We start from the raw sequence: 22,217 nt of genomic DNA on the forward strand, positions 1-22,217 counted from the left end.
TTACAGCCTTGGGTCTTCTTGGGTATGACGCTACAAGCTTGGCACACCTGTATTTGGGGAGTTTCACCAATTCTTCTCTGCAGATTCTCTCAAGCCCTGTCCGGTTGGATGGGGAGACTCGTTGCACAGCTATTTTCAGGTCTCTCCAGTGATGTTCGATTGGGTTCAAGTCCGGGCTCTGGCTGGGCCACTCAAGGACATTCAGAGACTTGTCCCGAAGCCAACCCTGCGTTGTCTTGGCTGTCTGCTTAGGGTCGTTGACCTGTTGGAAGGTGAACCTTCACCACCGTCTGTGGTCCTGAGCACTCTGGAGCAGATTTTCATCAAGGATCTCTCTGTACTTGTCTCTGTTCATCTTTCCCTCGATCCTGACTAGTCTCCCAGTCCCTGCCACTGAAAAAAATCCCAACAGTATGATGCTGCCACCACCGGGCTTCACCGTGGAGATGGTGCCAGGTTTCCTCCAGAGTGACGCTTGGCATTCAGGCCAAAGAGTTCAATCTTGGTTTCATCATACCAGAGAATCTTGTTATTTATGTTCTGAGAGTCCTTTAGGTGCCTTTTTGCAAATTCCAAGTGGGATGTAATGTGCCTTTTAATGACGAGTGAATTCCGTCTGGCTGACTGGCTACCATAAATGCCTGATTGGTGGAGTGCTGCAGAGATGGTTGTCCTTCGCAAGGGTTCTCCCATCTCCACAGAGGAACTCTGGAGCTCTGTCAGAGTGACCATTGTGTTCTTGGTCACCTCCCTGACCAAGGCCCTTCTCCGCCGATTGCTCAGTTTGCCGGGCGGCCAGCTCTAGGAAGAGTCTTGGTGGTTCCAAACTTCTTCCATTTAAGAATGATGGAGGCCACTTTGTTCTTGGGGACCTTTAACTCCACAGAAATGTTTTGGTATCCTTCCCCAGATCTGTGCCTCGACACAATCCTGTCTCTGAGTTATACGGACAATTCCTTCAACCTCATGACTTGGTTTTTGCTCTGACATTAACTGTCTACTGTGGGACCTTACATAGACAGGTGTGTGCCTTTCCAAATCATGTCCAATCAATTGAATTTACCACAGGTGGACTCCAATGAAGTTGTACAAACATCTCATGGATGATTCATGGAAACAGGATGCACTTGAGCTCAATTTCGAGTCTCTTAGCAATGGGTCTGAATATTTATGTAAATAAAGTATTTTTTGATTATATATTCTAAAAACCGGTTTTCTCTTTGTCATTAGGAGGCATTGTGTGTAGATTTATGTGGAAATTTTTTTATTTAATCCATTTTAGAATAAGGCTGTTACGTAACAAAATGTGGAAAAAATCAAGGGGTCTGAATATTTTCAGAATGCACTGTACCTACACGAACGCTACAGTCACAAGACGCAGGCCTCCTTATTGTCCCTAGAATTTCTAAGCAAACAGCTGGAGGCAGGGCTTTCTCCTATAGAGCAACATTTTTATGGAATGGTCTGCCTATCCATGTGAGAGAAGCAGACTCGGTCTCAACTTTTAAGTCTTTGCTGAAGACTCATCTCTTCAGTAGGTCCTATGATTGAGTGTAGTCTGGCCCAGTGGTGCGAAGGTGAACGGCAAGGCAATTGAGAGACGAACCACCCTTGCTGTCTCTGCCTGGCTGGCTCCCCTCTCTCTTCTGGGATTCTCTGCCTGACCGGCTCCACTCTCCACTGGGATTCTCTGCCTCTGACCCTATTATGGGGGCTGAGTCACTCGCTTACTAGTGCTCTTCCATGCCGTCCCTAGGAGGGGTGCGTCACCTGAGTGGGTTGACCTTCCTGTCCGGTTTTGCGCCCCCCTCGGGCTTGTGCTGTGGAGGAGATCTTTCGTAGGCTATTTTAAGCCTTGTCTTAGGGTAGTAAGTTGGTGGTCTGTTGATATCCCTCTAGTGGTTTGGGGGCTTTGCTTTGGCAAGTGGGTGGGGTTATATCCTGCCTGGTTGGCCCTGTCTGGGGGTATCATCGGACGGGGCCACAGTGTCCCCTGACCCACCCCTGTCTCAGCCTCCAGTACCTATGCTGCAATAGTCTATGTGCCGGGGGGCTAGAGTCAGTCTGTTATATCTGGCGTAATTCTCCTGTCTTATCTGGTGTCCTGTGTGAATTTAAGTATGCTCCCTCTAATTCTCTCTCTTGCCCGCTCTCCCTCCCCTCCCGGAGGACCTGAGCCCTAAGATCATGCCTCAGGACTACCTGGCCTGATGACTCCTGTCTGTCCCCAGTCCACCTGGTCGTGCTGCTGCTCCAGTTTCAACTGTTCTGCCTGCGGCTATGGAACCCTGACCTGTTCACCGGACGTACTACCTTGTCCCGGACCTGGTGTTTTTCGACTCTCTCTCTCTCTACCACACCTGTTGTCTTGACCTCTGAATGCTTGGCTATGAAAAGCCAACTGACATTTATTCCTGAGGTACTGACTTGTTGCACCCTCTACAACCACTGTGATTATTATTTGACCCTGCTGGTCATCTATGAACGTTTGAACATCTTGAACAACAATCTGGTCTTAATGGCTATGTACTCTTATAATCTCCACCCTGCACAGCCAGAAGAGGACTGGCCACCCCTCAGAGCCTGGTTCCTCTCTAAGTTTCTTCCTAGGTTCCCGCCTTTCTAGGGAGTTTTTCCTAGCCACCGTGCTTCTACATCTGCATTGCTTGCTGTTTGGGGTTTTAGGCTGGGTTTCTGTACAGCTCTTTGTGACATCGGCTGATGTAAAAAGGGCTTCATAAATACATTTGATTGATTGATTTCGGTAACAGAACTTTTCAGTCAGAAATGGCTGAAATTATGTTGCCGGTTTAGCAACATGGACAGCGTGATAATCACTTTGATATTCTGTGGTGGTCGCTGCAGCAGGGAGGAGAGAGAGACAACGGGGGCTAGTCACAGTCACTCGCTTTTTTTTTAACACAGCGCAGCATGTCTTAGCCCAGCCCGACACAATCAAATCAATTGCTGGTCATTTGTGTCTTAATTATTTTTATCAAACAGTGTGCTTAAAGCATCAGACAAGCTCAGTGAATATAGTTGCTTTGATTAAAACACATAGGATGTGTCAATATATGGAAAATAACACGTTTTAACATTTTTTAAAAGACCAGAGGACTCTTGGTCGACGTAGATTTATGTTTTGTCGGGGACAGCCCTAATGGCAATTTGAATGCACTGAGATACCGTGACGAGATCCTGAGGCCCATTGTTGTGCCATTCATCCGCCGCCATCACCTCATGTTTCAGCCTGAATCTGTACACAATTCCTGGAAGCTGAAAATGTCCCAGTTCTTCCATGGCCTGCATACCCACCAGACATGTCACCCATTGAGCATGTTTGGGATGCTCTGGATCTACGTGTACGATAGTGTGTCATGCATTCAGAAAGTATTCATACCCCTTGACTTTTTTCAACATTTTGTTGTGTTACAGCCTAACCTCAAATGAGTTAAATAGATTTTGTTTCTTACCCATCTACACACAATACCCCATAATGACATTTTTTTGCAAATGTATTGAATATTAAATACAGAAATATCTAATTTACATAAGTATTCACACCCCTGAGTCAATACAAGTACTTGGGAGTATGGCTACATGGTACACTGTCCTTCTCTCAGCACATATCAAAGCTGCAGGCTAAAGTTAAATCTAGACTTGGTTTCCTGTATTGTAATCGCTACTCTTTCACCCCAGCTGCCAAACTAATCCTGATTCAGATGACCATCCTTCCCATGCTAGATTATGGAGACATAATTAATAGATCGGAAGGTAAGGGTGCTCTCGAGCGGCTAGATGTTCTTTACCATTCGGCCATCAGATTTGCCACCAATGCTCCTTGTAGGACAAATCACTGCACTCTACACTCCTCTGTAAACTGGTCATCTCTGTATACCCGTCGTCCTTCTTTTCACTATGTCAATTAGGTTAGTATTGTGGAGTAACTACAATGTTGTTGATCCATCCTCTATTTTCTCGGTTTTCTCCTATGACAGCCATTCAACTTGGATGCAGTGATCGCGATATAGTGCCTATAGCTAGGAAAGCCAAAGTTCCAAAAGCTGGGCCTAAAATAGTGCGTAAGATTTTGTTGTGACTCTTATGTGGATGATGTTAAAAATACTTGTTTTGATGGGATTTAATATGGAGCATTCAGACTATGCACTTGATGAATCTATGAAATTGCTTCTTCCAATTATTGATAAACATGTACCTGACTGGCTGACTTACTGCAAATTGAGAAATGATGTGACTAAACTCAACAAAAAGAAGAAAACTGTATTATGAAGCCAAGATCAATGATTTAAAGAATGATGGGAAAACTAGCAAACCTGGTTTCAAAAAACAGATAAAGCAACACCTCACTGCACAATGCCTCTCTCCTAATCGACCTAGATTTGTTGTGTGTATGTATTAATATGTAGGCTATCTGTGCAATTTCTAAATGTACAGTACCAATCAAAGGTTTGGACACACCTACTCATTCAATGGTTTTGATATAATAGACATTCATATGATTTATATGTTTAAGGTAATGGTAAGATAATGACAAAATTATTTATATGTTTAAGGTAATGTTAAGATAATGACTAAAAGTATTCCACCCTGTCACTGTATAATGTATGACATGTATTAGAATCATAAAACTATAATCTGATGATGTGTGTAGTTTTAGTCAGAATTAGAACAAGGACCTTTTGTTCCTTTTTAGTATGTAAGCAAGGTGCAAGTAATAAACAAATGATAAGAGGAGCTATCGACAGACAGGTGTACTATGTTCCTTACAGGACATTCTGTCTCCATCCGTGGAGGGGAGAAACTGGTTAGGCTTGCAGAAGATTATGAAACATGTTGCAGATTAAAGAAACAATGTATCTGTGTAGTGGGAAAACACTGACTGTCTGAGCAAGGCGTAATTTAAGATTTGAACTTGTTTGTGTGTGTTATAAAGACTGTGTTGCATTTTGGATTTTAGAGCGCTCTCGTTAATAAACATTCTGACTATTGTAAGCTGGGACTCTTGTCTGTTTCATTCAACCAGAATCTTACAAACTCTGGGTTGCAGACTGAGTAGTTTAATTGAAGTTCAGTTTAAGAACATTGAGAACAAAATTCTCGTAACAGGTTTTTCTTTATTTGGACTATTTTCTACAAAACTATGAAATAACACATATGGAAACATGTAGTATCCAAAAAAGTGTTAAACAAATCAAAATATATTTTATATGACAGCTTTGCACACTCTTGGCATTCTCTCAACCAGCTTTGTGAGGAATGTTTTTCCAACAGTCTTGAAGGAGTTCCCACATATGCTGAGCACTTGTTGGTTGCTTTTCCTTCACTCTGCGGTCCAACTCATCCCAAACCATCTCAATTGGGTTGAAGTCGGGGGATTGTGGAGGCCAGGTCATCTGATGCAGCACTCTATCGCAGCACTCCATCACTCTCCTTCTTGGTCAAATAGCCCTTACATATCCTGGAGGTGTGTTGTGTCATTATCCTGTTGAAAAACAAATGATAGTCCGGAAGCAGAATGCTTTGGTAGCCATGCTGGTTAAGTGTGCCTTGAATTCTAAATAAATCTCTGACAGTTTCACCAGCAAAGCACCCCCACACCATCACACCTACTCCTCCATGCTTCACGGTGGGAACCACACATGCGGAGATCATCCGTTCACCAACTCGGCATCTCACAAAGACACAGTGGTTGGAACCAAAAATATATAAAAAAATTGGACTCATCAGACCAAAGCACATATTTACAACAGTCTCATGTCCATGGCTCGTGTTTCTTGGCCAAAGCAAGTCTCTTCTACTTATTGGTGTCCTTTAGTAGTGTTTTTTTTGTTGCTGCAATTCGACCATGAAGGCCTGATTCACGCAGTCTCCTCTGAACAGTTGATTTTGAGATGTGTCTGTTACTTGTGAGGCATGTATTTGGGCTGGAATTTCTGAGGCTGCTAACTCTAATGAACTTATCCTCTGCAGCAGAGGTAACTCTGGGTCCTCATGAGAGCCAATGTCATTATAGCACTTGATGGTTTTTGCGACTGCACTTGAAGAAACGTTCAAAGTTCTTGAAATATTCCAGATTGACTGGCCTTCATTTCTTAAAGTAATGATGGACTGTCGTTTCTCTTTGCTTTTTTTTAGCTGTTCTTGCCATAATATGGACTTGGTCTTTTACCAAATAGGGCTATCTTGGCTCAAACGCATTAAGAAGGAAAGAAAGTACACAAATTAACTTTTAAGATGGCACATCTGTTAATGGTTGAGAGAATGCCAAGAGTGTGCAAAGCTGTCATCAAGGCAAAGGGTACCTACTTTGAAGAATCTCAAATATATTTGTTTAACACTTTTTTGGTTACTACATGATTCCATGTGTGTTATTTCATAGTTTTGATGTCTTCACTATTATTCTACAATGTAGAAAATAGTTATAAAAAAGAAAAACCCTGGAATAAGTAGATGTGTCCAAACTTTTGACTGGTACTGTATGTAGTTCTGTCCTTGAACTGTTCTTGTCTATTAATGTTCTGTAATATGTCTTGTTTCATGTTTGGTGTGGACTCGAGGAAGAGTAGCTGCTGCTTTCGTAACAGCTAATGGGGTTCCTAATAAAATACTAGATACCAGAACTCAGTATCTGTTGGCCTCATGGTGAAATCCCTTTGCGGTTTCCTTCCTCTCCAGTAACTGAGTTTGGAAGGACGCCTGTATCTTTGTAGTGACTGGGTGTATTAATACACCATCCAAAGTGTAATTAATAACTTCACCATGCATGAGAGAGAGAGACACACAGCTGCATGTGAGCTCTCACATTTTTCAACATGTTTTTTACAAAAGGATAGATTTGGAGTAAAACTTAAACTTAGATTTTTCGGCAGGGACATATGCAGGATGCTACCCTCCACAGCATAGCCTTCACTCCAGATCAAAACTCCAAACTTATATCCTAATTTTGGCCAAAATTACCTGGAGGGATTACTGCTACCAAGGATTATTTTTTCCAATATATACAGAGGGTGCTCTAGCAAACAAACAGCAGAGACCTGAGGACACCATCCAACCTGGAACTGAGTGAGTAGTGTTTGGTCTGATGCTATTTTGAAATCCAAGAATAAAAATAAAGTACATTACAATGAAATATTTTCCTTTATGGGGACTGCATGCTGAGTTAAGGCTGCTATGCTTGCTAGGACAGACCAGATACAACTTCAATTAGCACGGAGGTGTGAAGTGAGATGTGGCGAGGCCTTTGGGCCCAACAAGTGGCAGGGGTCTTTGAAGCCCCCTTTGAAGCCCTGTTCAAAGACCATCCAGAGGCATTTTCTATAAGAAATCTGCCTCCAGAAATAAAAGCTTCTCCCGAGTGGGTGTGACACCTACTCCTGTTGCCTGATGCACAGGCTTCTTGGATTTTACTTGGCGATCTGTTCACCGTCTGCCCTGGCCTGTCTGGTACAGGTACCCTCACCACACTCCCCCTCTCTCCCGAGCTTTCACTTGCCTCCAGCACACACGCACTGTTGGGGCGAGTGACTCTGAACTTACAATAGCTAGTCGTTATATACAGTTGAAGTCGGAAGTCGAAACGGAGAAGCTGAACTGTGAATTGCATATGAAGAATTTACAGATTGGTTGTGTTTTTTTTGGTCTGTTTTTACTCCGCCAAGTGACTTTTAGAAAAAAAAACGAAGATAATTTTAGAATAAATTAGTGTAAACCATCCCATCAAAAAATGTGCCTGGTTTTAGATTTAAAAAATGTATCTCACACTTGAAATGCACAAAGGTAATTAGCTGTAATAAAGGACTTTGTAAAAACAATTCTCAAGAAATGGAGTGACAATACAGTTGAAGTCGGAAGTTTACATACACTTAGGTTGGAGTCATTAAAACTCGTTTTTCAACCACTCCACAAATTTCTTGTTAACAAACTATAGTTTTGGCATGTCGGTTAGGACATCTACTTTGTGCATGACACAAGTAATTTTTCCAACAATTGTTTACAGACAGATTATTTCACTTATAATTCACTGTATCACAATTCCAGTGGGTCAGAAGTTTAAATACACTAAGTTGACTGTGCCATTAAACAGCTTGGAAAAATCCAGAAAATGATGTCATGGCTTTAGAAGCTTCTGATAGGCTAATTGACATCATTTGAGTCAATTGGAGGTGTACCTGTGGATGTATTTCAAGGCCTACCTTCAAACTCAGTGCCTCTTTGCTTGACATCATGGGAAAATCTAAATAAATCAGCCAAGACCTCAGAAAAAAGATTATAGACCTCCACAAGCCTGGTTCATCCTTGGGAGCAATTTCTAAATGCCTGAAGGTAGCACGTTCATCTGTAAAAACAATAGTACGCAAGTATAAACACCATGGGACCACGCAGCCATCATACCGCTCAGGAAGAAGATGTGTTTTGTCTGCTAGAGATGAACGCACTTTGGTGAAAAAATTGCAAATCAATCCCAGAACAACAGCAAAGGACCTTGTGAAGATGCTGGAGGAAACAGGTACAAAAGTATCTATATCCACAGTAAAACGAGTCCTATATCAACATAACCTGAAGGGCCGGTCAGCAAGGAAGAAGTAAACTGCTCCAAAACTGGCATAAAAAAGCCAGTCTACGGTTTGCAACTGCACATGGGGACAAAGATCGTACTTTTTGTCCTCCTAATGACCATCATTATGTTTGGAGGAAAAAGTGGGAGACTTGCAAGCCGAAGAACACCATACCAACCGTGAAGCACGGAGGTGGCAGCATCATGTTGTGGGGGTGCTTTGCTGCAGGAGGGACTGGTACACTTCACAAAATAGATGGCATCACGAGGATGGAAAATTATGTGTATATATCGAAGCAACATCTCAAGACATCAGTCAGGTAGTTAAAGCTTGGTCACAAATGGGTCTTCCAAATGGACAATGACCCCAAGCATACTTCCAAAGTTGTGACAAAATGGCTTAAGGACAACAAAGTCAAGGAATTAAAGTGGCCATCACAAAGCCCTGACCTCAATCCTATAGAAAATTTGTTGGCAGAACTGAAAAAGTGTGTGCGAGTAAGGAGGCCTACAAACCTGACTCAGTTACACCAGCTCTGTCAGGAGGAATGGGCCAAAATTCACCCAATTTATTGTGGGAAGCTTGTGGAAGACTACCCAAAACGTTTCACCCAAGTTAAACAATTTAAAGGCAATGCTACCAAATACTATTTGAGTGTATGTAAACTTCTGAACCACTGGGAATGTGATGAAAGAAATCATTATCTCTACTATTATTCTGACATTTCACATTCTTAAAATAAAGTGGTGATCCTAACTGACCTAAAACAGGGAATTTTAAGTTGGATTAAATGTCAGGGATTGTAAAAAAAAAAAAAAAAAACTGAGTTTAAATGTATTTGGCTAAGGTGTATGTAAACTTCCGACTTGAACTGTATCTTTTTCATGAAAGTTACTCTAGAGTCAATGTTTTCATCAACAACAAAAAAATCGGTGAAAACTAGATGTTTTAGGCTTTGTGAATGGAAATGAATGGAAATCTAATTAGCATAATAAGAAAATCCCAATCATCTGTTTAAGCTATAGATTTGTTTTTTTCAATGGGCTGCATCACAATCTGCTGTCTGCGTATGCGGTGGAAGGTGGCCAAGCTATAGCGATGTTTATCAGACCATGAGACATCCCAAAAATCGTTCTTCTTACGAAAACGTCTGTAGCGTCCGATCAGTTTGGGCTACACACTAATATGACCCTCTATGGAAAGGTGAGACTCTCAAGAACACGTACATGTCGGACTCGTCTGAAGACCGGGACCCGTTTTAATAAATTATGGAAGTACAGTATATATGGAAGTAGTTTCATGCAAAAAAAAGAGGTTAAATATGGGTGAAGAATCAATTAATTAAAATTCCTGAAAGAAATTTCATATAAAATCTTACATCTCCCAGATTTAGGACAAACACTTTAAAACAGACTTCCTTTTGATTTGTTTTTGACTATCTGTTTTCCCATGTATGAATCTGTTATTCAATGTGTTTCTATGGGCTAAAAGCAGTAAGGCCAAATTCAATGTTTCATCAAATAATATTTTTTATATATGTTTTTAGAACTAAAGCGATCCTAAAATTCATAATCAAATAGATAAATGATGTAGCTTTGTAGAACCCCCCCCCCCCACACACACACACACACATTTAAGTTCCCTCTGATCCTTGTAAATGCATTAAGCAATTTGTCTAACTTCTGACTTGTCTCAAAGGGACCTCAATGTGAACTACATCCTAACATTCTGTTGCACATTCACCAGAGAATGTCTTTGGGTATAGCAGTCTGTGCCAGAGTGCTCGCTTTTGATCGACACAAAAGAGATCCTGGCATTTCAGATGCTTGTGCATTGAATGGTGTCTGCCATTGCCTGCTTCATCATACTTCCTATTCAAACCATTGAATGGAGGAGTCGTCATAAACTTTTACGAGACCAAAAATGTCCTCCTTTGTGATTTTCCAATTAATCATTCCCCAGCGTATAATCGAATATCTTCATCAAAAGCATCTCTGCAAATTAGGACTGTCTTGCTGTATACCAATTTATCCCCAGGATTGTTATGTCTAAGGGATGATCAGCTGTTGACTATGTGGTCGGTGGTATTGTTATTGGAATGAGGCACTTGCATTTGAAAATGACAGTTGGGCCTTGGAAGAAAAAAAAACTGGCTGAAGTGACTCTTAGTGGTCTGCTACCAGATAAATGTTTTTAAAATAAATTATTGTTCTTTTGGGTGTGGCAAAAACCTCACAATTTAATATTCTTTAATGTGAAGAAGAACCTCACAATTAGGCCCCCTCTGTAAAATAGAAAGAAAACACAGCAATGTTAATTGAGGTAAAAAGTCCTTAAGATTCGCTTCAAATTCAGTTTATGAAAGAAGCTGCCATTTCGTGGGATGGAGAAAAAGGTGAAAAGAAAATTAGGGCTGCCGATAGTGACCTCCATGCACCCTCAATTTGTCACTGATCTGCGGGCTTTGTTGATTGAAATTTTTAATTTGGGTGTTCTTTAGACGCACCGTGAAAGGGCATTGTCGCTAAGAGATGAACTCTCTGGCTGCTGTGCGAGCGTCGAAGGCAGCCAGCCATTCAACGCTGCAAATGGAGGTTCTCCCTCCCTCTTCTCTCCACCGTCTCCCTCCATCTCTCTCTTTCTCACTCTTTTCTATCAATACCTCTTTCTGGCTGCGCCATTGGTTTTTTGGGGAGGGGAAAAAAGTCCCATGAATATGGGGGTTATGAGACATGAAATGGCGGATTAATTGAATCTAGTGAGAGTCTTTGGTCCCCGCAGCTGGACCGGTGCTTTACAGAAACACAAGGCTGCTCTAATTGTGGGGAAGCACAAAAAGTATCCTTCGAATTCCTTTGCCTTCCAACGAGAGCGGGAATGCCATTCAGCAACATAATGGCCCTATTAGCTGCTTAACTCAGCGGCGATACATGGGAAGATTTTCTCTGCTGAATGTTTGGGGTGGGGAGGCGGGGTAGAGAGAAGGAGAGAGAGTGTGGTCGTCCATGCGTGCCTTGTGTGTTTGTGCGTGCGTGACAGGATGAAGGAATCATTTTCACCTTATCTCCCTCATAGATTTGTAAAATGCTTGTTTGTTTGTTTCCTTGCCATCTTCTCAGCAACAGTACCATTCGAAAATCGACGACCTGATCGATGACACGTTTAAAGACATGATTTCCTCCCTGGTCTCAAAGGTACAGTATGTTACTGCACATCCTCCACAGGCTCAATGACACCATCCTCCCTATAGATGCAGTATATGTCAGCCCACCTCAAATCAAATGTCCATTTTGCTAAGAATCACTATCATTCCTTCTCCGTTCTACAGAAACTTGATCCTAACCTTACCCAGTTTTATTACACCTGCTTTTTATTTTCATATTCTATGCAAAATATGATAGAATATGTTCTAATTAAACGATGACAGGAACACATAGATCATTTGAACAGGAGAAAGTCATTCAGGCTGTGCACTCATACCCCATATTCCTTTACAAATGGCAAACTAACATGTCTGATTGTCTTCTTCCCTGGAGTTTGCTGGACCTCTAGACGCCGTTCTCTCCAAGCTCTCCAGATATGACGAAGGGACATTATTTTCTTCGATCTTCTCTTTCACGGTAAGTAGCAGCGCTGTCAGTGCATTCAGTGCTAACAAAAGCCACGTTTTATTTGTTGCAACCAAATCTGCTCAGTTGAACTTTTTTGTGTCTTTCCTTTGCCTCGAAGGTGAAAGCGGCTGCCAAGTATGTGGATGTGCCAGTGAGTATTGTTTCTCCTTTGTTTCTAAAGATGTCTTACTTTCTCATATGAACCTGTTTGCACAATTTATTACTGTCTAAAAGAAACATCGCTCGGAGCTGGCATTGAGTGGGATCATATTGTTCAAGATTTGTCATCAAACGCTGATGTTAAACGTGGGTGAAATATTTTAACATTTCACCTCGTACCACCATGGTGTGTCAGAGCGTTCAAAGTTGAGGCGGCGTGCGGGGCTAATTATTGGCACAGTTGTCTAATGAAAACTTTTTGGAGCGATTCACCAAGGTGTCGGTCATGGGCGGTCACCACACGCCACAGCAACACTGAGTGACAGCGCCATGGCAGGGAGCAGGAGCTCTATATCAGCAGACAGAAAGATGACAAACAGCGATGAGGAAAGGCCTCCAATTACCAAAAGAGAGACGCAAAAACACATACTGAAGGACATGCACATTACGCCTACTCTCCATTGGTCAGGGATTGTAAAGTTAAAGTAGAATGTTGAGGTAGGTTGTTCAAATTTGGGCCAGGTTGTCATTACTTGGTCAGTTTAGACACGTAGCCCTTTCCTGCAGTCAAATGACCTAGTGGCCTCATGGGTGGAATGCAGGGGAGGCTGGTGGGAGGAGCTATAGGAGGACAGGCTCATTGTAATGGATGGAATAGAATAAATGGAACAGAGTCAAAGATGTGGTTTCCATATGTTTGCTGTGTTTGATACCGTTCCATGAATTACATTCCAGCCATTACAATGAGCCCGTCCTGCTATGGCTTACAAAAAAAGACACTTGTACCATGTCAGATATAGAGTGAATATGTATTATATATATATATAAAACAGAAGACTGAAATATAACAAAACCGTTTGACATAGAAACACCAGATTTCCGTCAGGGTTTTTGAAATAATGTTTATTAATTACAAAATTATGAAAAATATGAATAACATTCCACCAGTGGCGGCTGGTGTTAACCATGTGTGTGAGGTGTATACTTTTGTTTCAAAGTAGATTTGTTTAAGACTACCAAGAAAAACACTCTGTGTGACCCTGATTTAGCCTGCTGCAGTACAAGGTTAATTGTGACATACTCTTGTTCTTAAGCCATCAAAAGCTTTGTCCTGTTCAAGATTCAGTCCATTCACCATCGTGGGCTGAGTTTAGTTCTGTTTCGGTCCACAAATCCTACTTTTAACCCAAAGCAAGAGGTGGTTTCACTCTATCATAACCAAGCTCTTTTCAGAATCCATGAGTAGAGCCTTGGCCATTAGTTTGTAAAAGTCTGTAAACGTTTGATAAAGACAGCCAAGCTAGAGCCTCGCAAAAGCCTTTTGCCAAACCTTTGTGGTTCTCTTCAGTCCTCCCCCTCCCGCCTGTCCTTGACTCAGCAAATCCCACGTGTCCTATTGGCACTTTTTCCCAGAGCTCTGAGCCTGTCAAATCTCCTCTCCTCCTCCTCCCTTCACCTGAAATTAGAATGTAACCTCCACCTTGCGCTTTTGTGTGGAGGGAACCGAAAGCTGCTACGCCCCGGTTACAGGTGGGCTAAAGAGAAGAGGAGGGTTGTGTCGCTGGGGCCTTTAGCAGGAAACTCTTTTCGGTCCCTCCCTTTTTTGTGAAGACTGCTGTTCAAGGGCCTCGTGTTGGCAGTGCACCCTACTGGTTCACACACATGCACGCGCGCGCGCGCACACACACACACACACACACACACACACACACACACACACACACACACACACCCAACTGCACCTGGGGGAAACCGATCCAGGGTAGGAAACCGAACTGGCAGTGTATAATTAACAGCAACACATTTTGTCCCCTCTCTCTCTCTTTTGTCTCCACAGCTCCCAGCGCTTATCCCCATCAGGTTAACCGGGCTGCCTCGCCCTAACTGTACACCTCTCATTCAGCCACCACTTGGCCTGGCTCCACACTCCCTCTCCTCCTTCACCCTCTTCTGCACTCCCACACCCTCTGTCTATCTCCACCACCTCCACCACACACACATTTCTCTTTCTCCTTCCCTTTGACATGATGCCATTTCACACTGGATTGTTGACGGTCTGGAACAGCCTGTGTGTGTGTGCGGGTATGTGTCTGGCGTGTTTGGCTACAAGTCAAGTACAGAACTAAAGTTTATTCTTTGAAAGAGGGCAGAGCGTGACAGAGGGCGACCAGTGTGTATTTTGTGCGAGGCCCCAATCTGGACTGTAGCAGTGTTGGAACCTGGCCTCTGTCTGTATCTCTACCATGCTTCCCTGTCACACTGCTTTGTCACCTTGTCACAGAGGGAGAGAAGGAGAGAGCTACTGAAAGAGATGGAAAGGGGGATAGAAAGAGAGGAATAGAGAGGGCCCTCCCTTGGGGGTGTGAGGTGGGGCAGTGGGGGGGCAGTGATATACTCCCAATAATCCTGATACACACACTCACACACACACACACACACACACAGCCCCACACCTGTCCAATTCACACTGTCACTCACTGCAGCGCAGGAAGTGGCGGATTTAACATCTCCACCCACTGGATTACAGTTTTTTGACAGCCCTGTCAATCATCATCATGCCCCCCCCCCCCCCCCCCCCCCTCCCTCTGACCTCACATCTCACCCTCCTCACCCTTATTGTACTTTAGCCCCTGTGACACTGAAGTACAGCTCATCAAAGGTCCATATGAATTACTGTGAATTGAATGTAACCTTCGATTAAATACATTCATGTCACTTTGTATTACATCATTTTTACAGTATGAAATAATTTCTTTGTGAGAAACATATTTCTACACTTTATATTGGATGCCCTATTTTATGAATTTAGGAACAGCATGGATCACAAAGGAAAATGTGATCTATAAAGAAGCTCTACTCATTGTTTCAGGTTTTTATTTAAGTGAAATGTGTTTTATAGAGGAAATGTAGGGATATTTTGAGGGGAATATGAGTTTATGGATTTGAGAGTCAATCAGTATTTATTTTTAACACATTTTAGGATGGCTGTTTTGCTGCTAGGCAACTGAAAATAAGCCATTCAGTCAAGCAACAAATATCTATTTGGATGCATGAGCAGAGGTGAGTCCTCAGCACCATCTACTATTGTGTGCCTCAGGTTTTCCTCTCCAGCGTCTTCTTTATCCAACTAAGCGGCAAAATCACATAAATGACGGTAGCTGCAAACACATTTGTGGTCGGTTCAATCCTTTTTAAGGGAGCATTTATTTTTCAGGAAATAAAAACGATTTAAACCAAAAACAATGGACCCCAGTTATGTGACAATGAATGAACAACATCTTTGTTTGAAATATACAGGATATTATGATGCTTTGCTGGGTTGCTGGGTTGAATGTAGTTGTATTTGTACAGGGTTTGATTTAAGTTGTTATCGATGTTGGGTCACATACATCGTGTGGCTCAGTTGGTAGAGCATGGCACTTGCAACGCCAGAGTTGCGTGTTCGATTCCCACTGGGGACCAATTGGAAAAAGTATGGGAATTGTATGTACTCACTACTGTAAGTCGCTTTGACACATCAGGGTCATCCCTGTCACGTCATAATCGCCTCTGTCACGGCAAAGCTGACTGGGTAGAGTTGGCCCCTGTTGACTTGCTCTAATGACTACCTCAAACTAAGGTAATGCCACACACACAGAGGCAAGTTACCCCACTTGGTCAGTTACCCACCTTCTGCTTCGGATGCCACAATTACAGTTGGTAATCACAGTCTTCTCTTCCATCTCTGTGGAAGAACATCAGTCAAAGGGGTTTTCTGTGCTCAGGTTTTTATTTTATTTGCACATGCAGAAGCTCCTTTTCCACAGGGGAGTTGGCGTGTCGTGTTCAGCACTGTAGCAGGAGAGCAGGCCCCAGGGGCTATCTAAGGCCCTGAGAAGCGGGTGTGAAAGATGTCAAAGCAATTACAATAGCATTACAGTGTAATCTCCAACTGACATAGAGAGTGTGAATGGAAGAGGGTTAACCCTTTTTTCTGCCTCTGGCCTCTCTCCTCTGGCGCCACGATTGCTTTGACATTCACTAAATGTTTAGTTGGTAACAGCTCCACCGCTTGTTATTCTGACAGCAAGTGTGCAGGGTCGTACCTTTAACACATCTCTCGAAGAGAATGGGATGTGTTAGAGTGCAGCAGTTGAAACTCAGTATCCATGTTTTCCAATGAAAATATCACTTTTAAGGGGAAATCTGCCATAGCGACATCAATTTTTGACCTTACTAATGATATGTACCCATTGATTCTTGAAGAATATAACTTATAAATGCATCGTGAGCTTAGTTCAACTGCTGTACCCCGTCAGAACCCAAAATATAAGCTTATTTTACTCCAATGTTTGCAAATGAAGTAAATGTATAGCCTCAAAACATGGTTAAAACTATAATTTTGATATCATGGATGGTTAGCCCTTGCATCATAATTTGAGAGTGGTTACATTTTTCCAACCCCTCAGCTTTTTAGCGAAACAGGTGGGGGGAGTTTGCTTTGTTATTGTTTCAACTGCTGATGTCCACTTTAAGGCAATGAATATGGCCATTCTCTGTTTAGGTGTTAAAGTCGAACACACCAGTCCACAAATAGTGTCTTTCCTATTACGCTCCCCATGTTTAACCCTATCTATCACCTCCTTGTGGTTTTTCATCTCTCTTCTTCTTCTCCCTGTCTCCTCTCTCTATCCGCTCTCAGAAGCCAGGGATGGACCTGGCTGATACCTACATAACGTTTGTGCGGCAGAACCAGGACATCCTGCGAGACCGCGTCAACGAGGAGATGTACATCGAGAAGCTGTTTGACGTAAGTGTGTCGACCGTGACGTGCACTCACACTTGCACCTTGTAGACAGGTTGGCTGGCAACGTCACGAAAATTATGCGCAAGCATCGATGGGGCCGGAAGCCGTGCTTTGTAATGATTGTGAACGGTCAGATAGCTAGCAACAATGACAAGAAGCTGCCATGTGGGGAATCGTAGGTGGCTCGATTCAGCTACTTTTATCTTGTTCTTGATGCCATGTTTTGTTTTGAGTGATTTCATGTCAATGCTAATATGGCTAAAATTCGCTAGCTATCAAACCAACAATTGTAACAATGTATTTGAGTGAGAAAAAGTGCTCATTGTGCAAATGTATTTATGTTTTCAATAAACATTTGGATATGAAATATAGTTTACATGTTGTCAACAACCTAATCCAACACCTAAACAACCTTTTGCTAAACAACCAACATATCTATATTATCTAGTAGAAAGAGGAGGAAGGGAAGCGCTACTAAGGTACACAATAGTACATTTTGGTAGATAGAAGGTGCTCTTTGGTAAAAGGGGTAAATTGGTCATCAAAAAGAAAGGAGGACCAAGGCACTCTTCATATAATTAATTAAAATGCCTTTATTAGTATGGCATTTTAATTAATTATATGAAGAGTGCCTTGGTCCTCCTTTCTTTTTGATATCTATATTATCGTAGACATATGAGTATGGCAAGGAGTATGGCTATTGTTAAGTCCCTATTGCTTCATAAACTCAGCAACAACAAAAAACGTCCTCTCACTGTCAACTGCGTTTATTTTCAGCAAAACTTAACATGTGTAAATATTTGTATGAACATAACAAGATTCAACAACTGAGAGATAAACTGAACAAGTTCCACAGACATGTGACTAACAGAAATGGAATAATGTGTCCCTGAACAAAGGGGGGTCAAAATCAAATGTAACAGTCAGTATCTGGTGTAGCCACCAGCTGCATTAAGTACTGCAGTGCATCTGCTCCTCATGGACTGCACCAGATTTGCCAGTTCTTGCTGTGAGATGTTACCCCACTCTTCCACCAAGGCACCTGCAAGTTCCCGGGCAATTCTGGGGCGAATGGCCCTAGCCCTCACCCTCTGATCCAACAGGTCCTAGACGTGCTCAATGGGATTGAGATCCGGGCTCTTTGCTGGCCATGGCAGAACACTGACATTCCTGTCTTGCAGGAAATCACGCACAGAACGATCAGTATGGCTGGTGGCATTGTCATGCTGGAGAGTCATGTCAGGATGAGCCTGCAGGAAGGGTACCATATGAGGGAGGAGGATGTCTTCCCTGTGACGCACAGCGTTGAGATTGCCTGCAATGACAACAAGCTCAGTCGGATGATGCTGTGACACACCGCCCCAGACCATGACAGACCCTCCATCTCCAAATCAATCCCGCTCCAGAGTACAGGCCTCAGTGTAACGCTCATTCCTTCGACGATAAATGCGAATCCAACCATCACCCCTGGTGAGACAAAACCATGACTCGTCAGTGAAGAGCACTTTTTGCCAGTCCTGTCTGGTCCAACGACAGTGGGTTTGTGCCCATAGGCGACGTTGTTGCCGGTGATGTCTGGTGAGGACCTGCCTTACAACAGGCCTACAAGCCCTCAGTCCAGCCTCTCTCAGCCTATTGCGGACAGTCTGAGCACTGATGGAGGGATTGTGCGTTCCTGGTGTAACTCGGGCAGTTGTTGTTGCCATCCTGTACCTGTCCAGTAAGTGTGATGTTCGGATGTACCGATCCTGTGCCGGTGTTGCTACACATGGTCTGCCACTGCGAGGATGATCAGCTGTCCGTCCTGTCTCCTTGTAGCGCTGTCTTAGGCATCCCACAGTACGGACTTGGCAATTTATTGCCCTGGCCACATCTGCAGTCCTCATGCCTCCTTGCAGCATGCCTAAGGCACGTTCACGCAGATGAGCAGGGACCCTGGGCATCTTTCTTTTGGTGTTTTTCAGAGTCAGTAGAAAGGCCTTTTTAGTGTCCTAAGTTTTCATAACTGTGACCTTAATTGCCTACCGTCTGTAAGATGTTAGTGTCTTAACGACCGTTCCACAGGTGCATGTTCATTAATTGTGGATGGTTCATTGAACAAGCATGGGAAACGGTGTTTAAACCCTTTACAATGAAGATCTGTGAAGTTATTTGGATTTTTATGAATTATCTTTGAAGACAGGGTCCTGAAAAAGGGACGTTTCTTTTTTTGCTGAGTTTACAATGGTATTGAAACCTGGAAGGGACACAATGTTATACTATACACACGCCTTGCTTTTTAGCATTTAATGTTTTTACTTACAGTCAATAGTACAAACAACAGACAGATAACTTCACAACTCCGCCTGAAAATTAAAAATATATATATTTAACTTTTATTTAACTAGGCAAGTCAGTTAAGAACTAATTCTTATTTACAATGACAGCCTACCGGTGAACAGGGGGTTAACTGCCTTGTTCAGGAGTAGAACAACAGATTTTTACCTTGTCAGCTCGGGGATTCGATCCAGCAACCTTTTGGTTACTGACCCAACACTCTAACCACTAGGCTACTTGCCGCCCCTGTTTGTGTGTATATGTTTTCACTTTTCTTCTGCGTTTTCGTCATACTAAGAACATAGAATGAGTGAGTAACTGTCATTTTTACAACGCTATGTTAAAATAGTTAAATGAATTTTGTTAAACACAATAGAAATAGGAACCAGTGGACATTATATCTGCTGTGTTGTGATGCCAGTACAGTATACGTAGGTGTTGAATGAAAAACAGCATAAAAAGGAGACACATTTCACCCACTTTATTTATCCTATTCTGAGGTGAATCGTTGTCAGGTCAGAGTGTGTGTGGGATTCCATCAAACCTTAAATGTGCGGTAGTGGACACACAAACACACTCCCTCCCTCTCACTAAGACACAGACACACATGCACAAAAACAAACTCTCTTTCATTTTCACTCATAGATACAGTGACACACACTCTCCATCTCACTAGCTGCTATTTCTGTCCCACTGTTTCCCTTTCCTTGCACCCCTCTTCCTCTCATGTTATACACACTTCCCCCACCTTTCTCTCTCTTCTTCAGCTCTCTGTCTTCCCCTTTCCTGACCAGTGCTTTCCACTCTACTTTATATCTCCCTCTCTCAGCCATTTTATTTTCACTTTTCTTTTCACAAACTCCCTCCTCTTCTCTGGACCCCTCTTAACCTGTATGCACCTCCCTTCCCATTTCTCCCTCACACATTTGCCCTCCTTTTTCCTCTCCCTATCTCATTTGCACCCTCTTATTGTTGTGGGGAGGCCGCATGATGTGATGAGTGCGAGAGGACACTTGTTTCACAGTGAGAGTACCCCATTGTGACTACTTCCAGGGCCCAAGCTAACCCCCCCAGGGTTTTTGTTGACCTGTCTACCATTGAAATATGCTGAGAGGTGCCCTGTGTGTGGCCCCTTACTTCCTCTATATATCCTGCGGTTGCAGTGTGTCACAGAGTACCTTCAGTGTTCAGCACATAAGATGAAATGCATACACACAACGGTACATACACAATTACACACATCTAAGGCACACATACATACACATACGTACCTATCTGACAATGCATGCAACAACAACAAAAAACGATTCATCCATCCGACACACACGCAAACACAGCCCTCCTCATTGCTACCCTCTAAGATTGGGTTTGTAAACTTGACGTGGAAACTGAGATTGGAGTAAAGCAGTGTTGATTTGGGGCTGGGGAGATGGGGAGGGGGGGGTGGATGGGAGACGGAGGAGGCAGGCACAGCTCTAATGGACCCCACACACCCACAGTCATGCACTAGGAGGAGAGACAACGTCAGGGTCTAACCATGTCACCACACACACGCTCACCGCCTGTGGTTGTGTGTGCTGGGAAATGTGATGATCTCTCCATAGATGTGTTAATGTGCACACATCTGTCTGTTTATGTGTGTGGGTAATTGCATTGCATGAGTGTAGCTCTTGCTGCTTTTGGGTGCCATCAGCTTGTATTGGTCAGCTGTTTTTAAGTGTGTTTGCATGTGTGTGTATGGTTTACTTGTGTATGTGTCGGTGTGTATGCATGCATGCATATAGAGTCGGATTCACAGTTATTGACACCCTTGATAAAGATGAGCAAAAAAGACTGTATCAAATAAATGCATATACTGAGCTATATTGTATGCTCCAAAAATGTATACTAGTACAATTGCTCAGATAAAGACATTTTGTTTAACAAGTTTTTTTTGTTTCTCAAAAAGATAAGGGTCAAAATTATTGGCAACCCTGTAATTTTTATTTATTTTTACCCTTTTTCTACATAACGGCACTGAGCCTTTTTTACACTAGTTGTGGTTTGGCGTTGAAATAAGGATGCTTAAGTAGAAAAGAACCCCAAAATATGGTGGTGGATCTTTGCTGTTATGGGGCTATTTTGCCTCCACTGGTCCTGAGGCCCTTGTTAAGGTCAATGACATCATGAACTTTACCCAGTACCAGGACATTTAAGCCAAAAACCTGGTTGCCTCTGCCAGGAGGCTGAAACTTGCCCACAAGACAATACTGGCAAGACAATAACCCCAAGCACGCACATCAAAATCCACAAAGAAACGGTTAATTGGTCATAAAATATTTTTTTTTGCAATGCCGTCTCAGTCTCCGGACTTGAACCCCATTAAAAACCTGTGGTTTGAATTGAAGAGGGCAGTTCATAAGCACAGGAGAAGGATATCAAGGATCTGGAAAGATTCTGTATGGAGTAATGATCTAAGATCACTCCCAATGTGTTCTCCCATCTCATAAAACATTTGAGGAAAAGGCTTAGTATTGTTATCCTCGTATTGCAAGGTATTGAAAACATGGTTGCCAATCATTTTGACCACAACCTTTTTAGTATTTGTATTATTTATTTTATACAATCTTTTTTTTCTCATCTTTATCAAGAGTGCCAATAATTTGGGACCTGACTGTATGTGTTTCTACACATGAGGAGCAGCCAAGATAGTGTTTGGCTTCCTTTGTTGATGATGAGGGTAATGCATGCCCTTGCGGGCGACCAGTCCTTCTTCTCGTCCACCATATT

The 22,217-nt window shown here is 42.7% G+C and overlaps 1 protein-coding gene across 2 annotated transcripts in view; it reads left to right on the forward strand.

The window, feature by feature from the left end:
• Positions 1-22,217, forward strand: part of LOC120066627 (calcium-dependent secretion activator 2-like) — a 248,890-nt gene that overhangs the window by 221,901 nt on the left and 4,772 nt on the right. For both annotated transcript variants that reach the window (XM_039018054.1, XM_039018056.1), the window contains 4 exons: positions 11,696-11,770; positions 12,113-12,196; positions 12,306-12,338; positions 17,028-17,135. In XM_039018054.1, coding sequence (XP_038873982.1) covers positions 11,696-11,770; positions 12,113-12,196; positions 12,306-12,338; positions 17,028-17,135 — 300 coding nt within the window. The remainder of the gene's footprint in view (positions 1-11,695; positions 11,771-12,112; positions 12,197-12,305; positions 12,339-17,027; positions 17,136-22,217) is intronic.

The sequence above is a fragment of the Salvelinus namaycush genome, chromosome 21 (genome assembly GCF_016432855.1).
Source record: "Salvelinus namaycush isolate Seneca chromosome 21, SaNama_1.0, whole genome shotgun sequence".
Classification (NCBI taxonomy): domain Eukaryota; kingdom Metazoa; phylum Chordata; class Actinopteri; order Salmoniformes; family Salmonidae; genus Salvelinus; species Salvelinus namaycush.